General features: G+C 41.8%; 1 protein-coding gene across 1 annotated transcript in view; it reads right to left on the bottom strand.

Moving 5' to 3' along the window:
- The window catches only part of gabrd (gamma-aminobutyric acid type A receptor subunit delta), a gene marked incomplete at both ends in the record, with an annotated part of 31,820 nt that overhangs the window by 4,331 nt on the left and 14,110 nt on the right, over positions 1-13,379 (bottom strand). The window contains 6 exons of the mRNA XM_080733453.1: positions 770-925; positions 1,627-1,764; positions 5,504-5,586; positions 6,512-6,732; positions 9,450-9,517; positions 11,389-11,504. Of these exons, the coding sequence (XP_080589579.1) occupies positions 770-925; positions 1,627-1,764; positions 5,504-5,586; positions 6,512-6,732; positions 9,450-9,517; positions 11,389-11,504 (782 nt within the window). The remainder of the gene's footprint in view (positions 1-769; positions 926-1,626; positions 1,765-5,503; positions 5,587-6,511; positions 6,733-9,449; positions 9,518-11,388; positions 11,505-13,379) is intronic.

Here is a 13,379-nt window from a genome sequence, read left to right as displayed (position 1 = left end):
TTTTTGATGCTGTAATGGTCTATTTTATTTTATTCTTTGAGGTATTAAACAGGTTTTAAAAGTCCTTAAATCGTGACTTCACTGCCAAATTTCAAAGGCCACACCAAAGGTCCGCTGCACAATGCTTGAGAAACACTGCACTAGTAGGCCTATATCACTATACACTACTCATAAGCTGTTTTTAATTTGTTGATTCAGTGCTGCACTAAGTGATAGAATGAATAGAACTTTTTTTTTCTTAATGCCTTGCCAAAAGATCGGATCGGGAAAGATCGGGATCGAATCAGAAGCAATAATATTTGATCGGTATCGGATCGGGAGCAAAAAAAAACGTGATCGGGGCATCCCTAGTTTTGTCCCAAGCACTTTTTACTACTTTCCATTGGTTCAATATTATTTTAATCAACACTCAGATGTAAAGGGTGTTCAATAGCCCTGATTTATGCCAAAAAATAAAAAACCTCAAAAATTAAGTTAAGAGGTTTTGGCCAGACGTATTATTATTTGGCTACGGACCACTATCTGACTTTCCCTCCAAGTTTTAGGAATCAATGTGACTTTATGAGCTTATTAGCAGGACCAGGATGATGTCTCCAGCATCAAATGTATGCATAATTCATAACCTATATGGAATACTCAATTAGGCCAAAGATCAAATAAAAAGGTACTGTACAGTGTAAAGGTGGGTACGTTTAAGGGGGATTAATTTAACCCACACCGTGGGACACTGGGACTTAAATTCTGTCATTGGTGAAACAGCGCTCATCACCTAAGGACACCCGAGCTGGGACTGCTGACTGGCTGATCCAAAAGGACACCCAGGACATGGCAACCAATAATATAGAAGGCATGTATGACTGGATGATGTAAACGCCTCTATTCCGTCTCAGCTCGAAACGAAGGCTTAGTCTGGGGAAGCGTCCCGCTGGGGAAACAGAAGACAGAAACCACCATTACTTTTTCTGTACAATGACCACATTTTATAACGTCTCACTTATGAAAAGAGTTTCGGCAAAGCACTTCACTGCTCCTACTGTCTTTTTTTTTATATCATTTATATATCGTCATCGTCCGATGAAAACCTTGTATGTCCAAAACCGTTCGTTTTGCATTTATCATTTTAAAAATGATTTAAACTAGTGAAAACAGCCGATCTACCAGCACACAACGCCTCGCACCGCGAGGCGTTGTGTGCTTGTAGATCTGCTGTTTTCACTACTTTTGTGAGACGGCCTTGTATGACGAAGCAGGGCTTTGCTTTGCGAAAAATTTACACATTTGAATCTTGGAGATACGAGGTTTCTGCCCGACAGTGACGATATACTGTATATAAATACTTGAAGCATACTTCTTTTAAGAATGATGTCCTGTCATCTTTTAAATTATTTGCCTACCCATTAGGAAGTCTCCTAATGATGCATGGCCTATGCATAGATTATAACCACAGAGACGGCTTCAAAAACGAATGTGAAAAGGTTCTGAGGTCTTTCATGAGTAGAGTTGTGCTGAAGACCAAGAAAGTTATTTTATTTTTCTTTATTTTTCCCCCCCACACTACATCCACTCAATGCAAATCCAAAAGACTTTATAAAGGCTACTCCAGCAATAACTTGTGGAAAAGCTCACCGGATTTGAAGTTCATCATCTCTGTGACAAACCGGTAGTCAATGATGGTGAACTGGGAGAGCTCCAGTTTGTCCAGGCCGTGGATATGCTTCTGACTCTCCGACCAGTGATAAACAATGTCCTCGGAGGAATAACCATCTGGAATAAACACAGATGCAGGCAGACAACAAGACATTTTAGTGGTGCATTATCGTCGTTGTTGGGTGAAAACCTTGTATGTCCAAAACCGTTCGTTTTGCATTTTTTCATTTTAAAAATGATTTAAACTAGTGAAAACAGACGATCTACAAGCACACAACGCCTCGCACCGCGAGGCGTTGTGTGCTTGTAGATCTGCTGTTTTCACTACTTTTGTGCGACAGCCTTGGCCCTTGAATGATGAAAAGGGGCTTTACTTTGCGAGAGAACATACAAATGTGAAACTTGGAGATGCGAGGTTTCCACCCGACAACGACATTATGCATCTTGTGAAATGATACTACGCTCCCAGGTCTGCTCAGTGTGCTTTGACGCAGTGTCATTTTTTATCTTTGCATGGGGGGACAGGAGCAGGCAGCTTGTAACACGGCTCATTATTCTGTGGATTTTCATAGCAGACAGTTTCTCTTCAGATCCAGCGTGTCAGTGGCCCATTTAACAGCCATCGACTGGGCATAATATTTTTACTTTGAGATGACCTCTACAATAACACAGTATCTTGGTATGATATTTGATCCACCAGGCCGAAGGCGTGGCCGAGACTATGTTTTGCCCCCTGTCAGTCAGCCTGTCCGTCCGTCCGTCCGTCCGTCCGTCCGTCCGTCCGTCCGTCCGCCCGCCCGTCCGTCCGCCCGCCCGTCCGTCCGTCCGTCCGTCCGTCCGTCCGTCCGTCCATCCATTCGTCCTTCTGTCTGTGAACAGCTAATCTCTGGCACCTTTGGTCCGATTGATGTGAAACTGTGAGCACACACTCCCTGGATGGCAGAGCAGAACCTCTGCCAACAATTTTCAAGATAGGCAGTTATAGCGCCACTAGGAGGCCGATGTTTGCAAAACTTTTCTTTTGATAGAACAATAGATTTTGTACAAACATCACACAGCACACAGTATCTCTATAGTTATGTGATCAAGACGAATGTGTCCAATTGGTTCCAAAGTTTGCAGGAGTGGTCTGTTTAGAAGAGAAAGATATCTGCAACAGAGCAGAAAGCCCGCAACACTCCTAATTAGATAGTCTTTTTGGCACACAGCTCAAAATAACATGAGACATAGAAGAAGTTGCCAGCACTGAGCACTCAAGGAATTTCCTTTTCACATGTTTTTATTTACCTCAATGGACAGTGGTCTGTTTAGAACAAAATGCCTCAAATCATGAACTTTGAAAACAAGACGATTTTCAAATTGGCCTCATGGTGGTACTGCTATGGGTTTAGGTGGAGTCTGAAGAGGTGAGTCTTCAGTCCACAGTGGAAGCTAGGGGCGTCTTCTATGTCTTATGTCCATACAGTATGTCTATAGACATAAATACTGTATAAATTATGACACAGTATGTCTAGACTCATGTCATCAACATGGATCTGTCCCATTTAGCGCCACCATCAGGCCCATTTTTTCAAACGCATATTTGGACACTGCTCCTACAGATGTTGGCCTAAAATCACGCAAATTGGATGGCAAATCATAACCTCCGCCCCTGATTTCTCACATCACCCTCTTCTAGCGCCACCATCGGGCAATTTTTGCAAAACAATTTTTGAACACTGCTCCTACAGATTTTGCCCTAAAATCACGCAAAGCGTTACACAGTATCTCTAAAGTCATGTCATCAACATGGATTTCCCATATTCCCTCCTGATTGGCTACGATTGCCTTCTAAAGTTTGTGTATGCAACGTGACGGTCAATTATCTCCCGATTAGGGAGTCTTACTGGTGTCTATATTCTGTAGTAAGATGGATCTGTTATAATTAACTTGGGCAGTATAGGGTAGCTTGAAAAAAGCTACATTGCTACCTTTTCGGGATAGCAGTGAAGGTTCCCGGAAGGTACCCAGTTCGATCCCGGCTCCCCCAGAGTTGCTGTCAAAGTGTCCTTGAGCAAGAGACTGAACCCCTAATTGCTCCCGATGAGCAGGTTGGTGCCTTGCATGGTTTCCTCTGCCATCGGTGTATGAGTGTGTGTAAATGGGTGAATGTAACGCACAATCTCTGTAAAGCGCATTGAATAAAGGTGCTATACTGTATAAATGCACCATTTACCATTTATTTCAGTGACACATCATCAACATCAAACATCTCCCTCCATTTGTAGCTACTTCTGAGTTTTTTCCATTCTCCATCTCATCCATTACTTTTTACACTGTCATGTGTTTCCCCCAATCACTCAATGTCAAATCCCAAATAATGGTTCATGAAACACATCATACAAGCCTTTGCCCTTGTCAGCCCTCATGTACTCAAATAAACAAAAAACTAAAACCTTTCATTCATACAAACATAGAAACACTCCAGAACCATATCAGCCTGCCCTCGCTACTCTTCTCACAAAGACGCTTCCGTGCCAGCTGCCAGGGACCACAGAACACATTGAATTGCATACTTCCTATTTTCTCAAATTAAAAATCAAAGCCTGTTCACAAAAAATGTCTGGCACAGAAATTATCCTCTCAAACATCAAAATATGTAAATGTATGAAGCAGTCATTAAGTCATAAGAGCCTGTGCCCTTGCAGCCAGGTATTCAAATAAATAAAATAAAACGTTCATTCATACAAACATAGAAACACACAGAACACACATAAAGAACAAAGCCTGTGCACTAAAAAGGTTTGGATTGGAACAGAAATTATCCTTTCAAACATCAAAATGCAGAAATGTATGAAGCGGTCATGGTCCTATCGTAGCCTACCTATAGTACATACAGTAGCATACTGTACAGTGCAATGGACATAGTTTTGTACAATAGCACAAAAACACTGCACAGTAACATGTTGATGTAATGAGTTTTGGTTAACGGTTATGACAAGCATAAAAATGTTCATCCTGTACAACCAACCATCCAATATATACTGTATTTTCGTAATATGGGATGTGTTACAGGGCCACAAGAAAACTCCACCAAATTTGGCCCAGTGGCCTCCAGTTGAATATCACTGCAGTAACGCCATCAAGATTAATCTCTCAACTTCTACAGATTCCTCCCCTCTATAATGAGTAATGACTGAGTTACAAACATTGCTGGCCCACAATAACTTACCTAACCTGGCTGAGACCTGTGCTCCGAGGAGCACTTTTTGTAGTTACACATTAAAATGACCTCTACAATAACACAGTGTATTGATGGGGATAGGGCAGGGTTCCCCAATAGGCGGCCGGCGGGCCATTTGCGGCCCGCGGGGGGCTACTGTCAGGCCCCCACCAACCCCAGTAATAATGGTGGTATAAGAGCAGCAACAAAACGAGTATATCGTTGTTGTCAGGTGGAAACCTCGTATCTCCAAATTTGTAAGTTCTTTCGCAAAGTAAAGCCCTGCTTCATCATTCAAGGCCGTCTCACAAAAGTAGTGAAAACAGCAGATCTACAAGCACACAACGCCTCGCGGTGCGAGGCGTTGTGTGCTTGTAGATCGGCTGTTTTCACTAGTTTAAATCATTTTTAAAATGATAAATGCAAAACGAACGGTTTTGGACATAAAAGATTTTCACCCGACAACGACGATATCTGAACTGTCGCTGGAGTAGCGGGAACGCCACCGTCGCCCCTTGCAATGCTGTGGCCCTCGGCTTGGTACCCTAGACATGATTCGGCCCTTCTAACTGGGGAACCCTGGGATAGGGGGACGAGGGAAGGCCGGTATCAAGCAGTAAGATTATGTCCAGAGGAAAGTATGACCACACTCACAGCTTTCCAGGTCCAGCATGCACTCCTGTTCATCCATGGGGTACTTGGTCAGGTCCATGTCACACGCCACCGTTGAAGTGATCCTATAAGCACGGGGGACAGTTAACCCATTCAGAACGGGTACACCTTATTGTGTACTCATTATTTTATGCTTTAACTATTGAAAAATAGCAGATCTACAAGCTCACTGCAAGCTTGTAGATCTGCTATTTTTGAAAAATCGTGAAAATTAGAATTTTGACCCGATTCTATAAGTGTCTTTTGAATCCTTCTAAGATTTTTTTGAAAAACCTATGTTTCTATGTCAGCAATCTGGCCAGCCATTGTCAAAGAAAAGGTCCTTTTCGCTTAACTGGAGCTCAGTTAGTCTGTTCTTGAGAGACTACTATGTCAGTGGTTCTCAAACCTTTTCACGTGAAAGACCCCCAAAATGATATGTATTTGGCCACGGATCCCCATCTCAAAATATTTATTTCCAGGGACCACCCAGAAGCAAAATTTGGGACTGAGTTACTAGGGCCCAAGGTGGAGGGGCTTTAATTATTTAGCTATTGAAAAATAGCAGATATACAAGCTCACAGCACGGCCCCAAGTGCCACGCTGCAAGCTTGTAGATCTGCTATTTTTGAAAAGTCGTGAAAATGTGTGCAAATCCTTGAATATACTGTATATATTTTTTAAGCGAACATTTGTAACTCAAATTTTGCTTCTGGGGGCGTCCCTGAAACTAAATATTTTGAGATGGGGGTCCGTGGCCAAATACATATCATTTTCACATGAAAAAGTTTGAGCACCACTGACATAGAAACATAGGTTTTAAAAAAAAAACCTTAGAAGGATTTGAACTATTCAAAGCCCAAATTGTCAAGATTTAAAAAAAAATAGCAGATCTACAAGCTCGCAGTGTATATCTGCTATTTATCAATAGTTGAAGCACAAAATGTGAGTGAATCCTTGTACCCAGGGCCCAGAATTTGGTACGACACCCATGCCTACGGCGCCCCCTACCGGCTGCTGTACAGGATGACCCCGTCAGGCTGCAGGCGAATCAGCTTGTTCTCCACGGTGACGTCATGGAACCAGGCCGACTTGGCGTTGACGATGAACGTGTCGGGCAGCCAGAGCTTGTCCACGAAGCGGCTGTCCAGGCCCAGAGTCTTGTTGGTGTGGTTGTAGGACAGGCGGTCGTCACGCCAGCTCTGGCGCAGGAATATGGTCATGGTGTAATCCTGCCAGACAGCCAAATGGCACACATGCACGCACATGCATTCACGCACACGCACACAGACCAGGGGCGTCAATTGGGTATGGCAGGGGTATGCAGCTGCCATACCCTGGGTCCAGGGGGGGAAAATAAAAGTTACTTTTAAATAAAAAAAATCCATGAATGTCTCCTTGTCTGTCTGTGCTGGTTATTATGTTGTTAAATTACAGTAAAATAACTACAAATGCAAGGTAGGTTAACAAGGTATTATAATTATATTCTCCACACTTGTATTCTCCCCATATTGACAAAATGGCATATTCCCAGGTTCCGCAGGTCAGCTGCACAGGTGCAATGCATTATTGTTAATTGTGGCACGTTTACTAACATGCCAAGTTTAGCTGCACTTGAACAACCGTTCTAGGCTGCCATATCCAACCCAAGAAACCGTAGAAACGGGAGAAAAAATAGAATATACTTCTAAAAATAAATGTATCATGCCCTAAGGTATGGCAACATGACTGGTGTCTTCGCGCGCGTGCCTTAGCTTTTTCTAAGCTTAGCTTTTTCTGAACTGACGCCACTGACACAGACACGCACACGCACACAGACGCGCACACGCACACAGACACAAAAGGACATGCAGCACAGCAAGCATGACAAGGACAGGCATGTTCATTCACATTCACATGAACGAACAAAAACACACGCGCACGCACGACACAAACACGCAGAGACCACACGCCGGGATGCAGTTGAGCCAAGGACATTTCTAAGGGCATTTTGAACACATTGAAGAGATCAGAGATGATGGGCCTGGCAGCGCCACGTTTAGATCCTGGATCCAAGTCAACAGGACAGGTCGTACTCTGTCTGTTCCTGTCAGCAGGCCAACACACGTTGCATCCATAATCACCTGGATTAAAACCCATTTAGAACCGGTACACCTTATTGTGTATCATTATTTTATGATTTAACTATTGAAAATAGCAGATATACAAGCTCACAGCGCGGCACCGAGTGCCGCGCTGCGAGCTTGTAGATCTGCTATTTTTGAAAAAGTCGTGAAAATGTGTGCAAATCTCTGAATATATGTATTTTCAAAGCGAACGTTTGTAACTCAAATTTTGCTTCTGCGTGGTCCCTGGAACTAAATATGTTGAATGGGGGTCTGTGGCCAAATAAATATCATTTTGGGGGTCCTTCACATGAAAAGGTTTGAGAGCCACTGACATAGTAGTCTCTTAAGAACAGACTAACTGAGCTCCATTTAAGTGAAAAGGACCTTTTCTTTGACAACGTTTAGCCAGACATAGAAACATAGGTTTTTCAAAAAACCTTTGAAGGATTCAAAAGACAGTTATAGAATCGGGTCAAAATTCAAATGTTCACGATTTTTCAAAAATAGCAGATCTACAAGCTCGCAGCGCGGCACTCGGTGCCACGCTGTGAGCTTGTATATCTGCTATTTTTCAATAGTTAAAGCATAAAATAATGATACACAATATGTGTACCCGTTCTGAATGGGTTAAAGGGTAAAGCCACCCTGCCTACACCAGAATGAACTTCCTCAGACAGTGTGGATCCGTGAATGGGGACTGCATTTTGTCTAAGAACTCAAACAAGAGACGTGACGATGGTCTCTTGATGAGGTACGGTAATCACGACAAAGTCCCAGCCTCATTCCATCGATAATGGGACACTGACATTAGGGCCAGTGACAATAGCCAGAACAATTTCACGGGAGTATGGACACATGCTCTGCTCCATAAGTGCTCAAACTACCGAAATAAAACCCATTCGGTTAGAACCACTTTAGATAAACATCCTAAATTTTGTCTCTATTTCATGGTCAGTGGAGTTTTCGCTTCCATGGGGAAAACGTAGGCCTTGATTAACTTCAGGAATGAGTTCATGATTACAAACAATTGAAATTCTATTTGAACGTAGATTTTACACAAAGGAGGAACGTGTTTCTTAGCAACATGAACTATGCCATATCTCTGAATAGTGAATAGCCCCAAAGCATGTACTGTAAAATCCAATTAAATGTCAAATCATATATACTGTACATAAAACAGAAAAAAGGTTGATGTCTTACACAGGTCCCTCACTATAAGCCGTTATCCAAATCCTCAAAGGGCATACATCTGGATTATGCTAATCTTTGCAACAATGCAGAATGGGAGAAATGTGGAGAATCTCTGTGGCAAGCGTGTGTAAAAAGCAAGGATATAAATAACAAAAACTAAATGTGGAATATAACACAAAAATATGCATTCCAGTTACTTTTCTTCCAATTTCGCAGCTATGCCAGTTTAAACTGTGAATACATATTTTTAAATGTAGTTTTGAGTTTTTTATTTCCTGACTTTTTAATTGCCCGACTCATTTAAAAAATAAAATTATATGTCGTCACTGTCGGGCAGAAACCTCGTATCTCCAAGTTTCAAATTTGTACTTTGTTCACCAAGCAAAGCCGTGCTTCATCATACAAGGCTGTTGCACAAATGTAGTGAAAACAGCCGATCTACAAGCACACAACGCCTCGCACCGCGAGGCGTTGTGTGCTTGTAGATCTGCTATTTTCACTAGTTACTCAGTTCATTTTTAAAATGATAAATACAAAATGAACTGTCTTGGACATACAAGGTTTCCACCCGACAACGACGATATATTAAACAAATAGTGAAGAGGAGTGTACTGCACAGCACTGTATATATATATATATATATACTTTACCATGTTGGCCTCTGAGATGTGGTCAATACTGGCTACTTCAATAGCCATGGCCACGTTCACCGGAGGGCCTGCAGGAAGACAAGTGAGAAAAGAACAACAACACCCTCCCAACCACCCAACCCTCCATTCTTTCCCCATCAATTTTACCTTTATCCCAGCCTCTGTACATCACCCAATTTCTACAGCTGCAGACACCCCCCGCCCCCCCACGTCTGAGACTCATGCAGTGCATATAGATTAAGCATCATCCTTCTTAACCAATAACCATGCTCTCTGTTGGCACAGCACTCCGTGGACATTCACACATGTGACCTTGACCTCGAATGAAGTTTCATGGAGTGAGTGTGAGTGGATTCATGCACGCTACAGCTTGTTTTGGGGTGTGTGCGTGTGCTGTGTGTTTGCGGGCACGTGGGCGTGCTTGTGCACGCGTGTGATTTGCATGGATTGTGCCACTGATATGGGGATGCTTGAGGCAGAACTCTAGCAAGAGTAGATAGGAGGTCGGTGAAGCGGAGCAGAAAGGCTATTTATACTGAACATTAAGGAATCATACATTACGGTTCCCCCACCGCTCAACACTTATCCCATAACCATTTATGGCAAATCATATTCTATAGCCCATTTATTGTGGGCGTAGGAGAGAGTGAGGCAATTTTCAGTGTGACGCTGATTGGAAGTCAAGGTCAATGGAGCTGACTTTTAGAGGGTGTTACAGGAGCCAACTTTCTTATCTCCTGGTGCAATAACTGGAAAATGATGAACTGGTCGTCCTTTAGAAGACATAATAGACATTAATGACACTTTTGCATCATGCATTAAATGAAGGTTTACCATTAATCATTAGAAATGAGAACGAGGGAATGTTTCAAGACGTATTCAATTACAGTCTAAACAAATCCCTGATTTATGTTTTAGAATAACAATACCCCTTCCCTTGTGATTAATGGCTAATATGGGATATGAGCCGAGTAAAGGTCCATTGTGCCAACTGTCATATGATTCCCTAATGGCCATGAATAACCTTTTGTTTGGACCTTGTCGTCTTAATGCTTATATAGTCTGTCGTACGGTGATGTCGTGTGCCTAAAATAGGGCATTTTCAGCACGCGACACCAGCGTACGACGAGTATAAAACAGACTTTTCACTGTGATAGTTTCATTGAACATAGACAGTAAAGGACCATATGGATGTCGCATACAAAGCTGTGGTGTTTGGTGACAGTTGGATCCCTGAATAGCGTTGTTTTCACCTTTGCTCAGCTGAGAGTTAAGCTGTGAGATTGAGAAATCTATCACTGTGGTCATTGGACGTTTCACATTCTGCAGCCATTCTTAACAAGGTCTCCATCACAGCGCCCCCTGGCCTCTCTCTCTGGCACTTAAAAGGTGTCATTTTCAGTAATCCCCTCGAGCTAACATGTTTCCTTGCATGCGCTGAATTATTTGCGTACACTCGTCTCGTTCAAATGGCTCAGCTTGATTATTTAAATACTTAAGCTTTGTACTAGATCTTTAAAGCTGCAATCCGGAATGTATTTGTTATTTTAATGACTGAAACGTTACTTTGACCAATCTGTAGAGAAGGCTATAACTAGGATATCAGTGGTTTGAACCTGTGAAACTCTTAATGACAATATCTCCCCCAGCCAAGCAGAAAGAGCAGTGGAGATGTGTTCTCCCGCACGGGAGCCCCATGCTATGAATCTGTAGGACGTGAAACTTACGGATTGCAGCTTTAAATCAAACAAAAACCTAAGAAATTAAAAGACATTCAGGCAGTGACATAATGTTCAGGGTTATGGAATTGGAGAAGAGTGACAACTATAAATCTTAAGCTTTCCCATAATAGTCTGGGGCTGAGTTATGCTAAGGATGGCTGTAAATGTGAGGGGGTGAAATGCAATCCAATGCCACGAGCTGTAGATCTCGTACTCACCTCCTATCCCAGGGCGAAAGTTTCTGGCATACCCCTTCATTAAATCATCCAGATTAGGCAACCAGGATATTTCAATGTCTGTACCTACATAGTCCCCAATGTCACTCAGCATGGCCCTAAGGGAGACAAATACACAGCAGGCTTGAGCTCATTTCATCCTTCCCACACTGTGACGGGGACAAACCTGGAAGAAACTCCAGCACAGAGAGAGACAGTGACAAACTATCGGCAGCAGGGGTGAATAAAACATTTGAATACAGGAGATTGTCACACCAAATAACATTGTTCATGCAGCTATGGATCATACATCATTCATTGTACCCTAATATTTCTTTGCGGGTTGTGTTTCTGCAGCATGTCTGAGAGACGTTGTCTGTCAGACATGCGACAGCCGAGGGAAACTGGATCGATTTGTCTGACAGCTGATGAATCTATCTGTGACTGTTTGGGCGTTACAAAGCAATAGATGTACCACCAGGGGGCAGTGTTTAATTATATAAGAGTAGGCATCGTCTCAGCAGATGACATCAGACAAGGCACATTATGAGCTTTCTTTGTTCAAGACAATTATGGTTGAACTTGAGGAGTTGCAGACCACAAATGAGAAAAGACTATTATGTATAATAAATGAGAAAAGACTACAGTATATGTATAATAAATGAGAAAAGGCTAAGTTGCTTTATACATTATATTTTATGCATTTATCCAGTACATAAATTGCTTTGTCCACACTGGGCCAATTATTCTAGTGCACACACTAGTCTAAAGCTATAATCACCTATATTTGGATAAAATAAAACAGTTTTATAGATACAACTTTTACATTCAAAACAACAATTGACTAGTCATCATGTGGGACAGATTGGGTGGGTTATGATTAACCAACCATGAAAACCCACTCAGTAACATTTGAAACAAAGCACTTGAAATGAAGAAACATTGTGAGGAAAATTCTGGGCCTACAAACGTATAAACCTGTACAAAAGAAAATGTCAGTGGTTTTGGTAATCGTGCTGTACAATGTGTACATGACGATGACATATAGACTGCCTATAGTAAAATCCTGAGTGTTACTATAGTTTAACTCAGAGAGTTTCATGCTTATGGATAAACCTTAAGCATGAAAGGAAAATCGTACAGTAAAAAACAATGACATAAATCACCAATTAATTCCAGGCATGTTGTTGATGACATTTCCTCCCTGAAACTGTTTTGATTTTGCGGCTGTATTTTTAGTCTCATAATCACTGCTGTGACACGAATAGAGGGGAACGCTGAATTAATTAATGAATCAATGTGTGACTTTTTCACCACTAATTGACAGTTGCTAATTCTGGGAAGAGAGGTTTCTTAAAGAATCCATAATGTAGACCAGTGTTTGTCAAACAAGCACACCCATATGTATATGTGTTTGGCCACGGACACCCAGTTTGAAAGGTTTTTTGTGCCAGGGACTCCCATAAGAAAAGATCATAAAAAAGGCAGATCTACAAGCTCACAGCATGTCCCATCGCAACACACTGTGAGGCTGTAGATCTGCAATTTTTACACTTGGTTGCATGCTGAAAATAGCAGATGTACAACCTCACACCGAGAGCTTGTAGATCTGCTGCAACACTGCGCAACACCCGACCACCACCAAACTTGTCTTTTAGTTCTACTGGATTCTTCTCCACTCTTCCTAACATTTTAATCTAGTTTTTATTTGTTAACAAAATTGTCAGTATATTTTGTCTTTTTAATAGTCTTTGTTAGTCTTTGTTTTAGTCATCATAGCTTTGTTTTTATTTAGTTTTTGTTTAGTTTTCGTCAGTTTTAGTCGACAAAATCAACACTACCCTGGACCCAGTGGTGGAAGAAGTACTCAGCAGTGGTGGAAAAATTACTCAGATTTTTTACTTGAGTAAAAGTATCAATACTGCAATGTAGAAATACACAAGTAAAAGTAAAAGTCCAGAATTCAAAATGTACTTGAGTAAAAGTACGAAAGT

This window comes from Nannobrachium achirus, assembly GCF_963921795.1.
Source record: "Nannobrachium achirus genome assembly, chromosome: 9".
Classification (NCBI taxonomy): domain Eukaryota; kingdom Metazoa; phylum Chordata; class Actinopteri; order Myctophiformes; family Myctophidae; genus Nannobrachium; species Nannobrachium achirus.
Note: the sequence above shows the minus strand (reverse complement) of the source record. Positions and strands in the feature narration are given on the sequence as shown.